This window comes from Barbus barbus (assembly GCF_936440315.1).
Source record: "Barbus barbus genome assembly, chromosome: 46".
Lineage (NCBI taxonomy): Eukaryota > Metazoa > Chordata > Actinopteri > Cypriniformes > Cyprinidae > Barbus > Barbus barbus.
In genome coordinates, this window is record NC_136724.1 from 15965015 (window position 1) to 15986097 (window position 21083).

At 37.2% G+C, this 21083-nt stretch overlaps 3 protein-coding genes across 6 annotated transcripts; 1 reads left to right on the forward strand and 2 right to left on the reverse strand.

Moving 5' to 3' along the window:
- Positions 1-9754: 9754 nt before the first annotated feature.
- LOC306865202 (homogentisate 1,2-dioxygenase-like) lies at positions 9755-15758 on the forward strand. The gene is made up of 13 exons (XM_079409669.1): positions 9755-9914; positions 11086-11157; positions 11236-11324; positions 11425-11590; positions 11682-11773; positions 11866-11900; positions 12037-12116; positions 12740-12839; positions 12935-13059; positions 14106-14210; positions 14291-14417; positions 14510-14691; positions 14770-15758. Exons 1-13 carry the CDS (start codon positions 9900-9902, stop codon positions 14911-14913), a joined length of 1332 nt encoding a protein of 443 aa, XP_079265795.1. The 5' UTR covers positions 9755-9899; the 3' UTR covers positions 14914-15758.
- A 43-nt stretch (positions 15759-15801) lies between these two features.
- LOC306865203 (NADH dehydrogenase [ubiquinone] 1 beta subcomplex subunit 4-like) lies at positions 15802-16803 on the reverse strand. Its single transcript, XM_079409670.1, has 3 exons — positions 16605-16803; positions 16041-16181; positions 15802-15943 (listed from the first exon to the last, which is right to left on the reverse strand). Exons 1-3 carry the CDS (start codon positions 16779-16781, stop codon positions 15881-15883), a joined length of 381 nt encoding a protein of 126 aa, XP_079265796.1. The 5' UTR covers positions 16782-16803; the 3' UTR covers positions 15802-15880.
- Positions 16804-17293: 490 nt separating this feature from the next.
- On the reverse strand, positions 17294-20887 carry LOC306864676 (protein MFI-like). Of its 4 annotated transcripts, XM_079408833.1 has the most exons (11): positions 20156-20213; positions 19845-19903; positions 19482-19536; positions 19268-19391; positions 19088-19180; positions 18943-18996; positions 18556-18765; positions 18090-18223; positions 17780-17947; positions 17612-17667; positions 17294-17493 (listed from the first exon to the last, which is right to left on the reverse strand). In XM_079408833.1, exons 3-11 carry the CDS (start codon positions 19520-19522, stop codon positions 17378-17380), a joined length of 996 nt encoding a protein of 331 aa, XP_079264959.1. In that variant the 5' UTR covers positions 19523-19536; positions 19845-19903; positions 20156-20213; the 3' UTR covers positions 17294-17377. The 4 variants fall into 4 exon arrangements, with proteins under 4 accessions (XP_079264959.1, XP_079264957.1, XP_079264958.1 ...); XM_079408831.1 differs by lacking the exons at positions 19845-19903; positions 20156-20213 and adding an exon at positions 20816-20887; XM_079408832.1 differs by having other exon boundaries at positions 19845-20192.
- Between the last annotated feature and the right edge of the window lie 196 nt (positions 20888-21083).

Below are 21083 nucleotides of genomic sequence, written 5' to 3' on the forward strand. Positions count from 1 at the left end.
TCAATAAAGATGCATTTCTCTCTAAAGGCGCGTGATCAGCAACTTCATCCTTGCGACACCGACATAAACATTAGTTTATTAAATAATTCAAATATCTCTTTACTGTTTCCTGCAGACACATTCATGGTTATGTTTGCTGGGGTTTGCAGCAAGCTTTAGTCTAACGCAGAACTCTTCCGCTGCAGCTGCTGCAGGACACTAAACACCATCGAGCTGTTCTCTAATCGATCCATCACTAATCGATGGATGTCTATAATATAAAAATAAGGAAAAACCCAAAACAGGCCCGAGGCCCGGCCAGCATCTGAACTATGACGTGAAAATTGGCCTGAAGCCCGGCCCTAGAGGCCTAAAAAAGTCGAAATGCACGGCTCTATCAGTGCGTGCCATTCTAAAGACTAAATCTATCCCTCACAGTCCTCGTTTTCATATTAGATTCAATATGGCATGGCAAGCTGTTTTAGTTTAAAGGGGTCCTATTATGCTTTTTCACTTTTAGTCAGTGTGTAGTAAAAACTCTGAATTGAAATCAAATGATTTATCTAAACAAGTGGGAAAACACATTCAGAAACATGCTTTATTTACCAAGATGTTGGATGCTTTATTTTTAGTCATAACTAAAATGTATTATTATTATTATTATTATTATTATTATTATTATTACTGTATCGTGGCTTTTTAAAATTCCAAATGCATACATAAATAAATTCAAATTAATAAAAATAAGAAGGTATTCAAATACACTAGCATTACACAAAATACACATCTATTTATTTTATTGAGAAGAATGCTGAAAAAGCATCTTGCTTTTTTACTATTATTATTGATTTTGTTAATATTATTTGATAGGCTACTGTTCGTGCCATGCACTTATTTTAGCTATTTTTTCTAATTTCAGTTGTTCTGGATATCTGTCTGTATAGTTGTGATACTTTGATGTTATTTTACACACTCTGTGCCATAGCCACTTCAAAAGGAGACCCAAGCCCATTTAGTAGAGGCAAGGCCTGACCGGGTGAATCGTTCACTTGGTCCTCGTGTGCGTATACACACCTAGCCTAATTGCCTGTCCTCTCAGAGTGAAGCGATCAGATAGCCATAGATGATTGACTTAAAAAGTGAGGGTGGTGATAATAGGCCGGTGAGAGCGTACTGCAGGCAACTAGACTCCAGAAGACTGGAGAGACAGATTGAGAATGTAATTTTAAATGAAAGTCTATTTAACCTGCTGCGGATGGCATGACCCTATCCGCCGCTCAGACCTATCAATGTTAAAAGGATCATTTTCACAATTCAATCCCAAAGTTGCAACGAAGCTGCAATTTTCTCTCTCCTCTTCATAGGTTATATGATTCTGCTCTGGTGCTGACTGAGATTAGGGTCGTGAAAATACTGTATGTGAAGAATGCTCGATCTTAAAAACATTTGTGAAAGTTTTGATGTTTGGCCTTAATATTGGACTTTGAGATATCAGCTTCATAAACAACACTGAACGTACACTACGACGAATTCCACCTTAAAGAAACTTAAGCACCAAGCAGATCAACAGAAGAGAGTAATGACAATAATAACAATATAAGACATTTTTCTCGTTCCCAAACAGGCGCGTAATGCAGACGGGTATTTAGAGTCGCTATGTAATTTAGTGGCACAATTTGATTCATTTATACGCGCTCTGTTATTAACCCAAGAAAAGAAATGTCAGGGACTATTACCGCCAGCAGGACATCCGCGCTTTGTTTAAATGCACTAATTACACGCACGCATTTGGGGGAAAAAATGCGCAATTTTCCCATATTCAGTCCTGAGTCTATTTAGCGCTCTACGTGCGGGCAGGCAAGCTGTTAGTGGGTGCCAGTCAGTTTCACGCTCCTCTATTACCCGATACCACAGTGTGTCATATTTTCACAACAGCCTAACTTGATAATTTCTACAATCGTCTTCTGTTTTGCAGGGTTTACATGGCCCATAATCCGTTGGGTTTTGGCTAAGTTTATACAAACCACCCCCTGTTCCGATAACAAGAAGCTTTCCTCAAACTGTAAATAACAGTAGGTGACACTTTACATCGTTTCGATGATGTTATACCAACAGCTCAACATCTGTGTCTAAATCCCTAATATAGACTCCATCACTCCCACGTTTTCAAGCAGCGCCATCTCCTGGTGTTAACAAAAGCGCTCAGGGATAAATCCAGTCGATTGAGCAAAAAAACTAAACGAAAACTGCACCATGATTGACGCAATTTTAAATAATCAGTTGTAATTCATGTGGAAAGTTTCCGCCACATTTCGTTTTGATGATGGATAATCACGGATAATTGCATATTAATTTAAAACATTTTGTGTTTTTATTCTATCTATCTATCTATCTATCTATCTATCTATCTATCTATCTATCTATCTATCTATCTATGAGCTGGAAGTTCAGATTATTAATTAGTTGGTGGTAGAGGTTACTGTGTGGTTAGTGGCTCACTGCTGAATTTAGGAGCCACGCTGATGACAGTTGTGCTCCAGAGGTGGTGTGTCTTCATTCCTGTTGCTGTGACTTAATTGGATGCTGCTCTGCTTGAAAGGGCGAACAAAAAGACGTGCTCTCAGACGCGCGCGTAAGCAAAGTTAATTAGTGGTTATTAACACCACGCATAATGAAAGCGCGAGGGAGTCAATTTAATGACTTTGTTAGCTTAAGTTTAGAATGACAGTCGATGATCGGAACAACAATAGCAATCTAGAACGCAGTGATCATCTGTAATTTTCAACAGTAATACGCACTAATAAAAACAAAAGGACTCTAATTTTGTTCAACTGACTCGATAATTTGAATTTATTTAAAAAGAGGGAGAGAAGAAGGAAGAGGAAAGACAACTCAAACATTTTAACCAAAGATTATCCTGTCGTTGGAGACACAAGTAAATGGGATTACAATTGTTTTATTGGTTACATGCCAAATTATTGTTTATTAGTAAGCTTTGAGCAAGATTCTTCTGTGCAGACTGAGTGATAACACTTAATTTTTCTCCATTTTCATCCCTAAATGCTTTCTGGCACCCATAAGAAATCAAAAGTCTGCAGCTCACGTGTTGTCTACAGATGCATGACTTGCATTGGCCATCCAAGTTCACAACCACATGACCAGCAATCATTTAATGTTTTAATGAGTTAATTAGCAAAATTGTATTTTGTGAAATATTGAGTTTACTAACAATCACAGCAGGCCCAAATTTTGATTTGTTTCTCAGAAGAAATGCTGACATATGAGCGAATAAATGAAATAATTTAAATTTTTAAGTAAACTACTTCTTTAATTGTTGGGCATTGCATTGTTCACATGGGTAAGTCAATAGTGAGGCTAAATAAATGAGGTGCCAATTTGCTCTTCCGGTCGAGAGGGATCATTGTCAAAAAAAATTTTTAATATCACTTCAACTTTACCTCAGTGCTTCCTATATTCTTAAGACCATTAAACAGAAACCTGTCTTCTAACAAAGTAATTGTTATGCAAATATTTTTTATGATATAGCCTAGTCTCGAATAAGAACGGCGTGCACTTGCTCTTAAATTGCAAATTTATGTAGGAAATGAATGACGTAAATATTAAAGACGTTCTAAATATATTTGTAATATTTAAATTAAACTAGTCTATAAATAAAGACGGTAGGCCAACTGTGTTTTGTCTGCAAGATTCTACCTGTAAGCGGCACAGCGGCGAACTGTTGCTATGGTAACTTCCTCAAGCAAATGCTACTTTTGTAGCAGTTATTTCGCGCGCTCGTGTAGCTAGTTTTTGTGGTAACGAAACAGTTTTTGGAACAGTGGTTTGGGCATATATGCTACTTATGTTAAAACAATGCATAGCTTGCTTTCTGGTCTTATTTGGATTTGTTAGACACACCAACCCCCATTTATATTACGGTGCAGTAGCCTAGAAATCATTTGGAAGTTTTTCAAGTTTCTATATTTTTTTGCGCATCATTTCATATAAGTCTGAATGTCATTTTTGGTAGATTAGAGGGGACGCGAAGCGTGGAATGGCTTCTTTAATAATGCATTTGGGTGAAAGGTCACAAATATGAGTTGGAACGATTTTGCGTCTCCGATCTTATTATCGTTTAGGCATGAAGAAGTTTACAGGGGCTTCTGGATTTAGCATATATTCATTTTATTTCTTTTCTTCTTGCCTGTAAAGAGGGTTCATGTGCGCTGATGATCTAAAGAGGTGCTCTTGCCCTTTATTGATTGCTTCTTGGAAAGAATATGAATGTCTAAATTCAAGAATGACAATCCTTTATTAAGTTAATCAAAGTAATACATGCAAATTATTCTTCTTCTCCCATGAGCTTATCAAAACCTCTCCCCTTGAGTTTGAAGAAGTCCATTTATTCAGTTAGCGTCAATAACGCGTGCAAATATCGCCATGCAAATGAAAGTTGATTAGAGTAAATTAGGGACTTAGCTGCTATCTGACCTTGTCTGAGTTTTATGTAAATTTAGTAAAAACGACACAAGGAAATGAATGGCATTTAGACGTTCGTATAAAAGAAGTAATCAAGAGGTTTTCAACGACAGGAAAATAATTTGGTGTATTTCGCTGGGCTTTATCAAGAGTCGGAGAGCATCACAGGAGGTCGTGTATTATGGAATAATATTTTACCATCTTGAGCATAGGAGGCTATGGGTCAATGATGAGACGCTATTTTTTAGGCTATGTCATGCAGAAATTACACTGAACATCTTTTCAGTGTCTGAATAAGAAATATTAAGTATTGAAGTATAAAAAATGTATGAGGTTCTGTCTCGTTAAAACGTAGAAATTCTTGATAAAGGAAATGTTGGCAGATGTAGTAGGTGGATTTATTATTTATTTAGATATGTAATTTTGAAAACCTTTCGTCTGCCAGTTAGTGCAGTAATATGCAAGAAGCCCGTTTGTTGTCACAAAGTCTCGTTTTTATTTTTAAAATAAAAAATGCATGTTATTGATAGGCCTATTCATGAACATGAATTCCGAAATAGGCTAATGTAAAAAGGCCTATATTTTTTAATCATATCTTTGATTTTTGTTTAGTGGAAAATATTAAATTGTGTACACTCATGTGTATTAAAAGAATAAGGCTTGTAATTAAGGAAGCTTAAAAAGTAGTTTTGTTCTTTTTTGATAGGTTACACCACATGACATTTTTAGGGTTATTCAATCCACATTTTATGTAGAGTAGACCTAATATTGTGGTAAGCCATCAAACTATTTTGATAAATGGCCAGTGACCATTCCGAAATATGTTATATTGGTTCTACTGACATCTAGTGGAGCTGTAAGGCATCAGAAGAAAACTGGAAAAACTCCAAATTGGCCAAAACTTAGCACAAAAATTTGCTTGCTTATATGAGTACTTCAGCGAGGCCCAGGAGATGTTGATAAAGCACCAAACATGATGTCTTGGGGTATTGTTAATGAGGTCTGTGGATACTTATAGGGGATAATCCCCAGCAGTTCATCAGAGACTTCATCTCAAATGAAATTAGCTTCCCGCGTGGTGCTGAGATGGCTTCTCTGGAGTTCAGCTGCGATGGTAATGGCTGCTGTGACAGCTCTCCTCGGGCTCAATCCAGCTCCGTCCCTGTCTCCAGTCTCTGCCTCCACACGAGGCCAGTTATTCTATTCCCCTCTTTCTTTTTCTCCTTCAGGACTCTTGCTCCCATAGTTATATTTGTTTTGCTTCCCTGTCGCTGGCAGATTGGAAGTGGTCAGGGGTGGCTGACAGTGATAAAAGGGGATATTTAGCTTTGTTTGTGTGTTTGAGATATGTGTGTGTGAAAAGGCCAAGAATTTTATGTGAATGTATCAGAGGGCATCATTAGTAGAAGCTGACTGCTCTCAAAGTCCTCCAGACCAATTTAGTGGGAGAGACAAAAACGTTTTTTCCTGGGTAGCTGGTCTGAACTGCACAATGGGGAGCCAAGTGAAGCCATGCAATCTATATTGGATTTCTTACTTCTCCATTTCTTGGTGCTTGGAGTCCCTGTGGTTAGGAAGTAGTAACAGTAAATTTGGTCTGTCCCTCAGGGTCATGGTGGTCTCACCTCTGTTTTCAACAACAGGAATTTAACAGGGTCAGAAAGCTACAGTAGACACTTAAGGGTCATCCAATATTTTGTCTGTCATTCTCTTCTCAATTCAGTTTTTTTTTTTCACTCCTCCTTGAGCTTTGAATGAGTTTGATGCAACATGTCACTCTTAAAAATAAAGGTTACAAGAAGCCTTTTGAAGGCATTTTGATTCCATGAAGAGCATTTAACATCCATAGAATCTATCTGATTAAAGTGGAAAAAGGTTCTTCAGACTATGTGATCCTCACAATAAGAAAAAAATGGTTCTATAAAAAAACGAAAGGTTCTTTGGGGAACCAAAATGGTCCTTCTGTGGCAACGCTACGAAAACTCAGGCAGATGCCCTATTAGTGGCTGTTTCTATAGGCTGCTATACATAAGCCATTTGCCATATTGGAATGTCCGTAAACACTCGAGAACAAGTTGCTGGTGCATGAAAATCTATATCTTCAGTAGACTTCTGACGTTGCTTTTGCTAAACTAACACAAGACAAAGCCATTTGCTAACAAGGCATTTAAAAGGTACTTTAGTTAAAAACCTGTAATACTCAGTTAATACATAGTAAAAACAGAAAAAAAACACATTCTTACCTGTGGAAGGTTATCCAGTTTCTTCGGGAATTTAAATATAGGCAGTTTTTACAATCAGATACAGCACAATGTTGCTGCATTTTGAAACTCATTGTTATTGCGAGTGACGACATAGACCTTCCAAGATGGCAGACATGTATCTGGAGCGGTCAAATGTGGCATCTATACATATCTATGCGGAAATCCTCTTTTAGAGCCTTCAAGAGGGTAGAAGAACCATTTTTGGTTCCTCAAAGAACCTTTCAGAGAACAAAAAAAATTTTTTTCCAGCGAAGAACATTTTAATAATCTGAAAAACCTATTTCCACTTTCAAGAACCTTTTCACAACAGTGCAATTTTTGGTTCCCCAAAGAACCTTTCAGTGAACCGATCTTTAAAGAAACATTTTTTTCTGTGAAGAACAAATTAATCTGAAGAACCTTTTTGCTCAATGTGAAGGTTTTATAGAAGAGGTTCTTCATGAAAATGCTAATAAAGAAACTTTATTTCTAAGAGTGTGACTGGTGTTGTTCAGTATCCGCAATTGAGAACCAATCAGATATTACCTGCTGTTCTTCGATATTAGTGCTTAAGCTATCTCACCAAATCTCAATCTATTAGCTAGATTGTCTAGCTTGTGCGATGTTATGTCAGTTACTTTATACTTAATTCAGTATTGGTCAATAAGAGTGCAGTTTTTGTACGTTCTTGTGAATATTAAAACAAAAACACACACAGATGCATTTCCGCATAATTCCTCAAATAAATTTCCAGAGCAACCAGCAGCAACAACTGCCAATGAGATTTTCAACACAAGTAATTATGTTTTTGCATGTTTCCCCCCTCCTTCCTAAAAAAAAATCCTTATAACTAAGCAATTCAAAAGCAATTTTCTCCGTGGGAAGAGAATGTAATTTGCTATTCAGTGACATTCTGATGTGTAAAAAACCAGAAGCCGATGGTAAAAGGTATCTCTAAAGTCTGTGTACAGTGCATTAATGGGCATAACCAGGGGAAGAGGGGAGAGATGTCAGGGAGGGCACCATTTAATGACTCCAGAATAATCCCTCTCTCATTAGTGAAGGCTCTGAGGATCCACCGGGGCTTGAACTGGTAGAGCGTGGCATGCCGCTACAGTCTTTATCTTCATATTAAACCATTTGCATAACATTACAGCCACTGGAGAGACTCCCTTAACAAGGCCAGTTGCTCTTCATTTTAAAAGAGGACAGTGGGTGTCTCAGCAGATCTATTCAGCGGTAAGTGGAACTACTGCCGGTGCAAATGCAGCGCGAGGTGAGAGGGATCAGGACGCAGCATTTGGAAGCACATTTATCATACACTTGCTCATGCATCAGGCTGGGTTTGGGGTGCCTCCAAAAATCCATACACCGTAGCTCTACCATCTATCCTGAATTTCCAGGATTTACGGATCGCCTTGCATCCTGTGATTGTGAATTGCACTGAACGGAATGTGTGGGGGACTGATTTCAAGTCCATCAACATGTAGTTTATCCAGGGGGGGAGAACATCAAGGCTATATTGTAGAAAATACTCTTGCTCATCTGTGCACCTATCATGAGCCATTTTTGTCACTCTATTGCCTGTGGAAGAAAGCGGCTTACTTTAAGAAAGGCGAGGGAGAGAGAGAGGCGTGACAAAATTAAAATCAGTCATTTTTTCCCTGAGGAGCAGATCAATTTCCGGAGACTGGCTTGAGATATTTTCCGGCATTAGTCTTTCTCGACTTGAGCACAGCACCTAAACGGCCTGCCAGCGGGAGTCTCGGCACAGCTGCACGCTTCAGTAGAGAACAGTTACTTCTGCCGCTGTAAGTTTATTTGCGCCTCACCGTGAGAATTGCCATAATTTACCCCACCAACACATCACCTTCCCAAAAGATGAGAGAAAGGGAATAGTGTGTGGAATGAAAGAGGCAAATTGATTCGACGTGATATTGTTTTCTGTTTTTATTACGCCTATTCATTTTCTCAGAAAGAAATGCACAATTGGACCGGTGCCCGAGTTCAGTGTCATACTGTGGAACCTTAGACACAAACCTACATAATGGCCCCTGTTGGCTATGTTTAAATTATGGAAACAACTACAGCATTTGAACAGCTCTGGCCTTCTCTAAGTGCAGTGCAGGATGAAGCATGTACAAGCTACAGATTTCCTTTAAGACTTGTAACATCAATTAATGTTATTTGATCACTTGCATTCTGATTTGTGATCATCTAAATGGACGTTAAAGGACAGAATTGGAATCATGAATCAGCATATCAGAATATTACATCCACACAACATCTATGTTAACAGGGAGAAGGTTACATAAAAAAAATATACCTTTTAACAGATGTAAAATGATTTGATGGTCAATCCACTATTGTTTTATATAGAATTGTTGTACAATAGCCTATTTAATACCATTGCATCAGAATTAACTGTAATTAAATTACAGACAAACAAGAGTTTTTCAAGGTAAAAGTAATTAAATTACAATAATTATAGTGAAGCATTAAACTTACAACTAGCTGTGACACTACTGTTTGATGTAGGCTCTACTTCTGGACACACACACACACACACACAAATTGCAAAAAGACAGTGTATAGGCCTATATTTACCACAATGCAATTAACATAACCTTTGTATCCATATTTCCTTCCCATTTTATTTTGTTTTACATTTTTAATGCATTTTAACTTTTGTTATAATTTTCCACATCTATGGTAACAATATAATAAAACCTGAGATGCATAGTTAAACTTGGGGATTAAGAACCCAAACACAGATGGTTACGAATAAAAAGCTTAAACATTCCTTGGTTTCCTCTATATTGAACAAGAAATAAGCCTACGTGCATTTGTTAAAGGCCTGAGAACTGGACTTTACCATCTTGCCTTAACTGACATTTGCTGTACCTGTGCCAGGGGTCATTCTTTGCACGATCTGTGAACATCAAAGCTCTCCTCCCCTCCTAAACGTTGCCCAAATCTCCGGTTGCGTCACGAGCCGTGTCTGAGTCTAATTAAAACCACATTGACAAAAACGTAAATACGACCCAAGTTCCTCCCTCGGTCTTCTGCTGCAAGAGAGACTCGGTACGAGCGGTTTCAAGGGACCAGTGCTGCCCGAAGTTCTTCTGAGGAAAGTTGCAGCTCATTTTGAAAAGTTTATATATTAGGCTACTAGACTGCATTAGTAAAAACGCAACAATGGCTGGTTTGAAGGTAAGTGCACTTTGGACTGCATGGACGAATGCTTGTTTAAAATAAAATATAATAAGTTCAAAATTATCGTAATTAAATCGTAATAAAGTTTTATTCACAATCTTTTCCAGGTTATATCTCGTTTTCGTAAAATATTTTTTTCTTCATTTTTATTTAGACATAAACCAGCTGCAAAAACGATGCTTGTTTATTATGTTTGCAACAGCGCTGTAAACTCACCGGTACATCCAAAGTGTGAGGTCCGAATCTCTCTTTTGAGTCGGATCTTTTTATTGAATAGTTAGAGGCGATGCATAAAACCGGTCTGGGCTGCGTTTCGAAAAACCATCTTCAGCTAAACAACTAAACCTAAACAAACGCTTGAAGATGCTTTTGGGAAAAGCAGCGCTGAAAGATTTATTCAGGACTCACGAGACGATCTATCTTTAAGAGCAGTTCACGAATGTAAAATGAGACTTTATAGTTATATTTATAACTGAACAACACATTTAACTGGGATACATGACATTACAGCAATCACCAAAAACCTAAACAGTAAGTATGACTTTATTGGATTGTTTCAGAACAATGCCAGGGACATCGATCAATTGATTGTCTGAATCGATTCTTTAAAGCGAACTGATTGAAAGAACCGATTCCTGAAAATGAGTTTTACATGTCATGGTTACATGAGGAGGATTTGGGGGGGCGTTCCAACTTGGCCAATCAGATCACTGGAATCTGCAGCTGCCCAGATGAGGTTAATCTCGGCTCTAGGCTACATAAACTGTAGGCTCCACAAAATGCGTTTTCAACAGAATGCTCTTGTTTTATAAAACAAAACCAAAAGGAAATCTGGCAGTCTACTAAAACAGACTCCTTGCTGATCTCAACTGTCTACCTTTAGAGAAGTAGAATGTTTTGTCAGTGTTTTTAGGTTAAATTTGAAAGTGAAATCTTAATTCCTATGAGTTTATTGTCATATTTAACTCCTCCATATGTTTTCAGCTATACATATTTGAGATGTATAAGAGCTGCTCTGCAGATGCACCATGACTAAGCACATTTGTTGCCGCTCACTCGTAAAGGGGGAAATACTCAGATGGCCCTACAAAGCTTCTTTTGTGTTTTCTACTCTCATTTATCACATTTTGCCACTTAGTAATCAATACTGTTGAAATAACTGTTGTAGTACATGAGCGGTTTTGGAAATGAGTTTGCATCTGAGGACCCTCGCTGTCCAGGATCTCTACCTGAGGGACAGGTAATACCAGAATTTTATCACCTACCTGACCAATTAACAGTACACATTAAACACTCAGTTTAGTTTATTGTTTTTTAGAACAACCCACAAGTGTGTCCATATGGCCTATATGCTGAGCAACTCTCTGGCTCTGCCTTCACTTGCCCACGCTCGGCCAATAAGAGAAGGTATATATAGATTTGCAAAAAAACAGTATGTAACATACCAGTCAAACCTAAAGCCTTACGATTTGTAAGAAATGAGCACAGCAAACGTTTATGTTTATAGCTGGCTGTACCGCATTTTACCCTCTGTGCGCCACAAGCCCTTCACTCCGATGACCTGTGGAGATCTCACAGAGAACTGGAATGAAGTGGAGCCTGACCCCAACCAGCTACGATGGAAGCCGTTTAACATCCCCAAATCTTCTGAGAAAAAAGTGGATTTCATATCGGTAAAAGATTTCATCCTTGTCCACACTGCTCATATGGCCTTCATATTTAAATAATTCTCAGTGATGCCAATATACGGTTTGATATTTTCAGGGTCTACATACAGTCTGTGGAGCTGGAGATTCAAAATCTCGAAATGGAATCGCCATCCACATGTATACCTGTAACACTTCAATGATTGACAAGTCCGTTTGAATTGGATTCAGCTCACCAATAATTTTATTTCCCTTCTCTGTACAGTTTTTTTTTTTTAAGATGGTATTTTTTCTTTTCATAGATGTTTCCAAAATGCAGATGGTGATTTCCTTATTGGTAAGCTTTGTGGTCTTGTTGTTCATGCCATATATATTTTTTAAGATTTTTCAATTTTTTATTTTTCAGGATTAATATGTGATTTGGATTTTTGTAGTAGTAGTACTTTTGATTAGGATTGCAATTTGTGTTTCAGTGCCCCAACAAGGTGAAATCCTGATTACCACAGAATTTGGAAAGATGATGGTGGAGCCCAATGAGATTTGTGTCATTCAGGTGTCACTCTAATATCTATAAGAAAAAGTTGTTGGTACATTTTTTTTTTTTTTGAAAGAAAGAAGTTTCTTGTGCTCACCAAGGCTGCATTTATTTGATCAAAAATACAATAAAATATACTGCAAATACTGCAAAATATTACTATAATAAATAATAAAATAACTGTTATTTTAATATTTTTTTAAATGTAATTTATTAATGTGATGGCAAAGCTGAATTTTCAGCAGCAAATACTTGAGTCCTCAGTGTCACGTAATCCAATTAAATTATTTTCAATGTTGACAACAGCTGAGCTGCTTAATATTTTTTTTGTGGAAACCGTTATACATTTTTTCCCCCCCAGAATTCTCTGATGAATAGAAAGCTCAAAAGAACATTTATTTGAAACAGAAATCTCTTGTAACACTATAAATGGCTTTATTGTCACTTTTGATCAATTTAATGCATCCTTGCTGAATAAAAGTATTAATTTACCTCGGAAAAAATATATATCTTACTGATCCCAAACTTTTGAATGGTATTCTACATTCAAGCTAGCGTTCAATATTCCAATAAACAAGACAGGAACATCATTTTAAAAATATTTTCTTTTTATATTTTACGTACTCTTTTATGTTTCCCAGCAAGGGATGCGTTTTAAAGTTGATGTGTTTGGAGAAACCAGGGGGTACATTCTAGAGGTGTTTGGGGCCCACTTTGAGCTGCCTGACCTGGGTCCTATAGGTATGTACAACATAATTTATTTTTAATGCCTTTGAATAACATAAGCTTTCTATAAGCTGCTGGGAAAAGTCTATTAATTTGGTTGTGCATTGCAGGGGCTAATGGACTGGCTAACCCTAGGGACTTCCAAACACCTGTGGCTTGGTACGAGGACCGTACTGTAGCCACAGGTTACACCGTTGTCAACAAGTACCAGGGAAAGCTCTTCTCATGTCAACAGGTGCCGTGAAATGATTGCGTCATTAGTAATTCCCATTCCTAACACTGCTGACATCAATGAGGCACTGAATGTTAGATTACACACAAAATGTACAATTGGTCCATGCAGGATACATCTTCAATAAGACCAAGATTTCAAGCATCATTCTGCACTGAATTTATTTCCCTGTCTTGTCGAGTGAATAATTGACTTGTTATGGCTGTCAAGAGCAAATTAGAGACAGCAAAAGTAGCATTACAAGGCAGCATCACTTATTGTAATGAGAAAAAAACTGCAGAGAGAGCACATCTATAGTTGAGGACACAGGTCTCACCGGTACTCTCTTAAATGGTTTACAGTCTGTCTTGAAGGAGAAGGTACAGCCTTATCCTGTTGTTTTGTCCTCCAACTGAGTGCTAAAATTGCTTAAATTAGCTTATTATTTGCTTGACTGGGAAAAGATTTTTGTGTTTTGTGTGTATGAGTTCTTTTTCTTCATTTTAATAGAGTCTGTTATGCCTGTGAGATTACAAACCTCGGGGTCCCAGAAACCCCAGGGTGCACGGAGAGCGTCTTTGTGTGACTGAATGAATGTAACTGTAAAAACAGTCATGTTCTTGTTTGAGTCGTTGGATTTGTGTTTGTGTGTACAGTTGTGACTGGTGTTTTACCAGGTGTGTGTGTGTGTGTGTGTGTGTGTGTGTACATGTGGGTGGGTTGAAACAACAGGAGGGCGCATGAGGGTCAGGACAGCAGGCAGTCTCTGCTGTAATTATTTATATTGATTTTGCAGGCAGCATTCAAAATCTGTCTGCTGCAACATTATCAAGCGAATGGTGTATAAAATTGCGGTTTTTAACGAAGACATTTCTTCGCCCTGTAATATATTTCAAGTGCAGGAGTAACTTAGAGCGTCAAAACAAAACGATGCCGTTTAGAGCATTGATCGGACGTCTTAGTGTTTCGCGTTTGACATTACTATTGATTATTTACTCAAGGCCTACAAAACTTCATTACGTGGTGTATTATTACAGTATGTTTTTGTCGTTTTAAATGTGTTCAAATAGGACTTTTCGCCATTTAATGTGGTGGCGTGGCACGGAAACTACACACCCTACAAATACAACCTGGAACGCTTCATGGTCATCAACTGTGTGGCGTTTGATCACGCGGTGAGTAATTTGCTTCATCTGACGTCTCAAAATCACTACATTTGAGCTGTCAATCAAATTACCTGAATCTTTATTTCCAGGATCCGTCGATTTTCACCGTTTTGACAGCCAAATCCACACGTCCAGGTGTGGCCATTGCAGATTTTGTCATCTTTCCTCCTCGTTGGGGTGTAGCTGATCACACCTTTCGGCCTCCTTACTACCACAGTAAGTCTGAGTTGTTGACTACATAGCTTACTTGTACCAAAACCAAATGAAATTTCATGCGGTTAAAGAGCGCCCTCTGTCTATTCTAACAGGGAACTGCATGAGCGAGTTTATGGGATTAATCAAAGGCCACTATGAAGCAAAGGAAGAAGGTTTCCAGTCTGGAGGAGCCAGTCTCCACAGCATCATGACACCACATGGCCCTGACTTCGACTGTTTTGAGAAGAACAGCACAGCTCTTCTGAAACCAGAGAGAGTTGCTGAAGGCACTATGGTAATGTTTTAATGTTTCATTTTGAAATACATCATGTAAAAGGCTAGATGACGTTCTAAATAATGCTGTATCCAACAGGCATTCATGTTTGAGTCATCCTTCAGCATGGCTGTGACCAAGTGGGGATTGGACACCTGTCACCGTCTCGATAAGAGCTACTATAAATGCTGGGAGGCTTTAAAAAGTCACTTCAATCCAAACTGGAAGCCCAGCAGCAAGTAGAACATGAAGTGCATGGTTACACCTCAGCAGTCATAATATTTGTCTGATATGTGGATCAATGATTCACAATGGTTTTAACTCTAGAATTGAGAGTTAACCAGAGATGTTGGCTGCTGTTAGAATATAACCAATAAAACAAAACGGAGGGTTTCTGCAGGTTTTATAAAGATGCATTTAAGACATTTAAAGACCTTTTTTAAGACAAAGTATAAGGCACACCATGAGTTGTATTAACCACACTTTAAAGTTGGAAAAAAAAAAAAACCCCACAACATTCAATAGGTCTCCATTAATTTTTAATTTACAAAAAAAAAAAGCAAGATTGCTAGCTCTGCCCGAACCAGTAAAATATGGAAATAACTTTTACTATACCTGTGCAAAAAAAAGTAATGCTCTTCCTTAGTATGTTTGTCTTTTCTTTTTCAGTGCAAATGTCTAATGATTCTTAAAAATGACCTAAGACAATAAGTTTTGTATTCTGTAACGGATCAAAATGTTTATGATTAAACCAAAAATAAATATCTGCCAATGGTCTAAGAAACTTAAGCTCACATAACTTTAATTCTTTCAGAAAACAAGTTTTCTTATATACATTTCGCATCTTAAGTTGCATCTTGCATTGAAGGATGTTAATATATAGATATTAGATATACATTTAGACAATACAGAGGAAGATGTTTATTTTTTTGCAATGCATGCAACATTTAATGCCATGATTTATACATCATGGTACCTTTACAGATTTTTAGGGCGTTCTGCAATGACCTTTTTAAAGCCTTAATTTGTGGAAGGGCTAATTAAGACTTTAAGCCCTGCAGAAACCCTGTTATGAATTAAAAAAGAAATACTGTGTGATTTCTTATTTTTCTTCAATAACAGTGATAAAGAAACTTTCAACAATAAAGTATTTTATTTAGCATATAATAACAAGCACTCCGTGTTACAATAAACAATTAAATAAAAAAATTTAGGTTGACAGTTTATAGGGGCGCTCATAGGTCCCTGCCTTAATCTTGGCCTCCCTTTTGTCCTGGAAAAATGGGGAAAAACAGGGTTAAAATGATATAACCACTGCAACTTTGACATAAATACCGAATAGGAAGTGAATTCATACAGCTTCAACTCACCCGGTCTGTTTTAAACACCACATACAAGACGAAAAGGGGTAGAACTCCAAACAAGCCACCAATCAATGAAGTTTTAGCAGTTGGTCTGAAGTAGTTGTTATTGGTGCGTGCATACGTCCACCGTGTAAGAGCAGGATCCTCCTACGAATACAAACACATGGAGGTTGATGACTTGATCAAACTGTTACATGTGTCAGGTTACCTTCTGGAAGTTTCAATAATGCATTTGTCAGGATTGTAAACAATAATGTAGCAAACATCACACCCAGGAGGATGCATTCTGAATAAGAGTGTGGTCTATTAGAAACTTAAATCAAATATTTTCAAATAAAGACATGGGGATCAAAACAACCGGCCAGGCAGTAGCTGCTAGCCAGCGATCAGTGAAGGTCACTCACTGCGGATTCAATATAAAACATCCTAGATTTCTGAAACATGAATGTACTACACTAAATAATTAGTTGCTAAAACATCATAAAATTATAAACTAGTACAATATGAAATAAAAGCTGTCTATAGCTTAATTGCACCTGTTTGCAGATTGTGATATTTGGTTCGTCTTACAATCAGCTCTTTCCTGTGAGGATTGTTGAGCTGCTGCAGATACTGCCTCTTCAGTTGTGCTCGCAGAGCCGCTCTCTTCTCCTCAGCCCGCCGGTATTCAGGTGAAAGATTGAAATATTCGGCTGGATCTAATGTTTTTGGCCGAGTGGCCAAAGGAGCCTCTTTGTAGGTCGCCATTACTGCGAACAGCGCAAAACACGCCCCCGACGAAAAAGAGAAATCCGATTGGCTGCGCGCCACCTTCGCGAGTCTCGCGGTAATTCAGAATGTCTCGCCAGAGGTTTGCTGGCCCTGGGTCATCCTATTTCTATGATACCGCATCTAATTTCGAGTAAATCGGTGTTTTAGTTTAGACATTAATATACCATTATAGTTTTTGTTAATATTTTGAATTATATTTTATTTTTATATATTTTTTTTGTTCATATTTAAATAATTTAATTGGTTTAAATTGGCTACAGGCCTTTATTTTAGTTATTGTAGTACTTCAAATTCAAACGAAAAACTTGTCAACTTGCTGAAATGTTGATTGTAATAATATATACATTTCAGTTAATTGATTATTTATATAAGTAATGGAAATTTGTGTTTTTAGTTAACAACCCTGTATACCGCTGTAAAATACTTTTGAGGAGAGGATTAATCATATATTTAAAATATATTTGAACAGTGACCACACAAAACCAGTCGAAACACAAGACCTGCTTTATTTATTCAAATTAATAAATCATATTCTGCAAAATAGTACTAGAGCTGCACGATACATTCCAGCCTCAGATGTGATCCAGATGTTGGCTCACCACTGGATCCTGACTGATCTGAGGAATCTCACAAATATCACGCACAGATACACAAGCAAGGTCCTTCTGGTCACTATCCGACAGCCTATCTATGGCGAGAAAAGTAGAAGTGTGGATACCCATTTTGACCAGTAGAGAGAGCTACAATGCAACAAAAGTGTTTATTTCATACATAAAGCTGAATGAGGGAAACCCCAAAAGTCTTACCTTTGATAAATATGCAGCATTTACTGGTACCCATATTCCTCCATTCATTGATATACCTGAGAGACAAGCAAATATTCTAAATGGGATATTTTATGACTACCATGATGATGAAAACTTGATGATGCCAAGTACAGTATATCACATCTAATGTGATATTAGCTCAATTACTCATCAAAATTGAGAGCTTTGGTCCATGTGAGCAGCTCATCCACTTCCTGCTCAGAAACTGAATCTGGTCCAATCTGTTCAAAGGAATCCATCAGCTCTGTGGAGTTTTGCCCCAGCAGAGCTGTTTCGCTGTGTTCTGTATCAGCATGCAGGAGACCCTCAGAATACCTGTGCACAAGATCTGTGTTTACTATTATGCCGTCATCCATAACATATTTCAAATTTTCTGTATGATTAGCTCTGCAGAACACATCTTATCACCTACCACAAACAATCAAACAGCTACTTTAACATTTTAAAAATACATTACATTTTTCTCATCCATTCAATTTTCCGAATCTTCCTTTTTCTTGCAACATCTTGGCGCCGATGGATTTTGCAGTGATGGAATTGCATCTTCTTAACATTGGTATCTTGAGTTATTGGGTCTTCAAACACTGAAATCTTTAATCAAAAAGGCAATGATAAGACATATAATGCTTAGGCAACATTTGTATATTTTTTCTGACTGTTGTACATGAAATTGTACATGAAACAGTAGAAATTAGTCTCTTATGCTGATCAAGGCTGCATTTATTTAATCAAAAATACAGTAAAAACAGTCATATTATTTATTACAATTTAAAATAACTTTTCAGTTGTAATATATTTTAAAATGTAATTATGGAGTGCAGTAATGGCTGCTGAATGTTTGGTTGGATATGTTTTATTTACTGAGTTGCATTGATATACAAAAGGTTAAATGAAAATGAAAGTATTAAAACTGGAAATGTCACCTTGCAAGACAAAATCCTCCAGCCATTGTTCTCTACCCGCTGGTACCACCCAGAGTGATCATCCCTGCCATTGATCATCAGTCGGCCATTATGAATCTGGCATGGAGCAGGTTTCTTTAGCTGTGTGTAATCTTTAGGACTGGAGGCACACATGTCCACAATGGGTGCACGAGTGTATATTTTAAAGTAGATATTTGGAGGATAGGTTGGCTGGAATTTTATAAACATTAGTAAGTAATTTGCAATTTGTTGTAACGTGTCTGTTTGCTTATAATTAGATTTTCAATAACGTAACTTTCTAGAGCAGAACACAATAACACATGACAGCATGTTCTTGAGTACAAATAACCATCTAATCATGGAAAGATGAATAACATCAGAACTCACCCCACCCAGTCTGAATCGGATAAGCGCCCCTGAAGCAGCATCCAGAATATTAGCCTACAACAAAACATTGAAGCATATGCTTTTTAAAAAAAAAATTGGTAAAACATCTCAATTAAGCTTCACACATGCATTGTAACAAACTTACCTCTGCAGGGTTAATAAATTTAAGAAGGAGGCGTGGATCCCCTTGATTATGAAAGCTGACTAGTTTCTTGAGGTGCTTGAAAACAGCAGTATCCTACAAGCATAGTATGCACTACTTTTTATTCATGCATTCAATCATGTTGGAGAAAATGTAACATTAAAGTTGAGTGTGATCACTAACAACATGTTTCCTCCATGCTCGCTGGATGATCCTGGCTGCTCTGCTGAAAACTGTTTCCAGCTGTGGGACAAGTATGACATTAGTGTCTGATGTAGTTTCCCCAGCTGGAGTTGTTGAGTGATGCCTAAAGGGGAAAAAAATGATTGACAGTTTTTTTCTATTGCTTGCTTCACTCATTTAGAAATGAGTCTGTATGTTTTGCTGTATTTCATACCTGTCAAAAGAGTATGTGTGTTCAGTCATTTTCTTGTTCATGCTAGCACATGCTGCTGAAGGATAAAAAGAGAGAGAGAAAAAAGTTTCTCCTGTGAAACATTAACATAGATTTACATTTCAATTAGCCGAAAAGGCACAATTCTGAGAGAGAGAGAAAAAGGATACTGTTTAACTGAGGCTAAAGCTCTGCACCCTGATTATAAACCTTTGCCATGTCAAGGAAAAGGAAATGGGTTTATTCAGCTAGGATTATGATTATTTTATTGGATTATTAGGCTACATTTAACTCCATCCATATACTCAATTCAAAATTAAGACAGTTGCTTTTAATAAACCACTCTGCCCACAAAAAGTTACTTACTTGATCTCTGGAGTCCTCTACATTCTCAAGAAACAGATTAGCCAATATGCTTAAAATACCTGAATTAAAATATTTTAATAGGTAGAAGGTGCTTAAAATAGGCAATGTATTGAAAATAAAGCGTTTTATGCGTATGGTATATAATATTCAAATCAAACCCATCCGGTTATTATCGAAAAGTAAACAAAAGCGTGAACTGGATTTTCACAACGACATCGACAAGCTGAAGTAAAAACCGTAAAGGCAGCTAAAACTGCAACCAAAGACTAAACTTAACATTGAGGGAGTTAAAAAATAAAGTACAGACATACAGTATGACTTGCTTCGTTTATTGGGACGGGTGACTGCACTCCTACAACAGCCGTTACCAAAGCAACGTGAAAACAGACTCATTAACTCAATGCTACAAATCTAGAAATACAAGATTCTATCCAAAAACATTTTTTTTAATGGAAAACTTGAAGATTACGACTCGTTACGACTAGGTGGCGAAAAGTTCAGTTTTATTGAATTGCATCATTGAATCGTTCACTAATTCGTCAAAAAATAATACTGTTTTTTTTTTTCTTTTAACAAAACGGGCCTCTTGCTTGTTGCGCAAACCTGCCAGCCATTACTGAAACTTTGATAAAATTTGTCAATTTTGCATCACTCATAGTCATAACTGTTTATTGTACAATTATGGCAGGTTGTGACATGACAAGTAGTTTCCCTAATGAGCTGTAATTAAAGAGTTTCTGTGTTATTAGAGAACAAGTTACCTAAGACTAGAGTGTACTTGCTAATCAAATGTTTGCATAGCAGTTAACCATCTTGTGCAAAGTTAGTCATTTACCGTCTAATTACAAGTGATCAATATTCTTCTACTTCTGTGTTAGGAAAAATACAATTTAGTTAATATATTAAATGTTCATAAATATAACTGTTTTAATGAAGACATTCAAGAAATGACCATACAAAAAGGACCTTACATATGTAGGTCAGTGCTGCAATTGACATCTCATTATGAAGGTTCCTAAGGCTTTAGGGGAGAAATGATGCCCCAACCCCCTGCCCTGCACAATAAATGATCAATTAAAATTACACTGAAAGCCACACACAAACAGCAAAATTAAATTATACAGCAAATAAAATCAACCGTGAGGTCTTATTTAAGAATGCTTAGTTCATCTGTGGTACGTCTTTTGCATAGATTTTGAGAGGTCCTGTGTTTTAACCTCAAATTAACAAGTCGTGGAT

Coding starts and splice junctions, on each gene's coding strand:
- LOC306865202 (XM_079409669.1), top strand. Junction 11,901..12,036: donor AGATGGTGATTTCCTTATTG/GTAAGCTTTGTG, acceptor TTTGTGTTTCAG/TGCCCCAACAAGGTGAAATC. Junction 14,211..14,290: donor GTGTGGCGTTTGATCACGCG/GTGAGTAATTTG, acceptor CTTTATTTCCAG/GATCCGTCGATTTTCACCGT.
- LOC306865203 (XM_079409670.1), bottom strand. CDS start 16,781: ATGGCGACCTACAAAGAGGCTCCTTTGGCCACTCGGCCAAAAACATTA. Junction 16,182..16,604: donor CTCACAGGAAAGAGCTGATT/GTAAGACGAACC, acceptor TTGTATTCGTAG/GAGGATCCTGCTCTTACACG. Junction 15,944..16,040: donor TGGTGTTTAAAACAGACCGG/GTGAGTTGAAGC, acceptor CCATTTTTCCAG/GACAAAAGGGAGGCCAAGAT.
- LOC306864676 (XM_079408831.1), bottom strand. CDS start 20,843: ATGTCAATTGCAGCACTGACCTACATAT. Junction 19,392..19,481: donor CACACATACTCTTTTGACAG/GTATGAAATACA, acceptor TTTCCCCTTTAG/GCATCACTCAACAACTCCAG. Junction 18,766..18,942: donor TCCGATTCAGACTGGGTGGG/GTGAGTTCTGAT, acceptor ATAAAATTCCAG/CCAACCTATCCTCCAAATAT.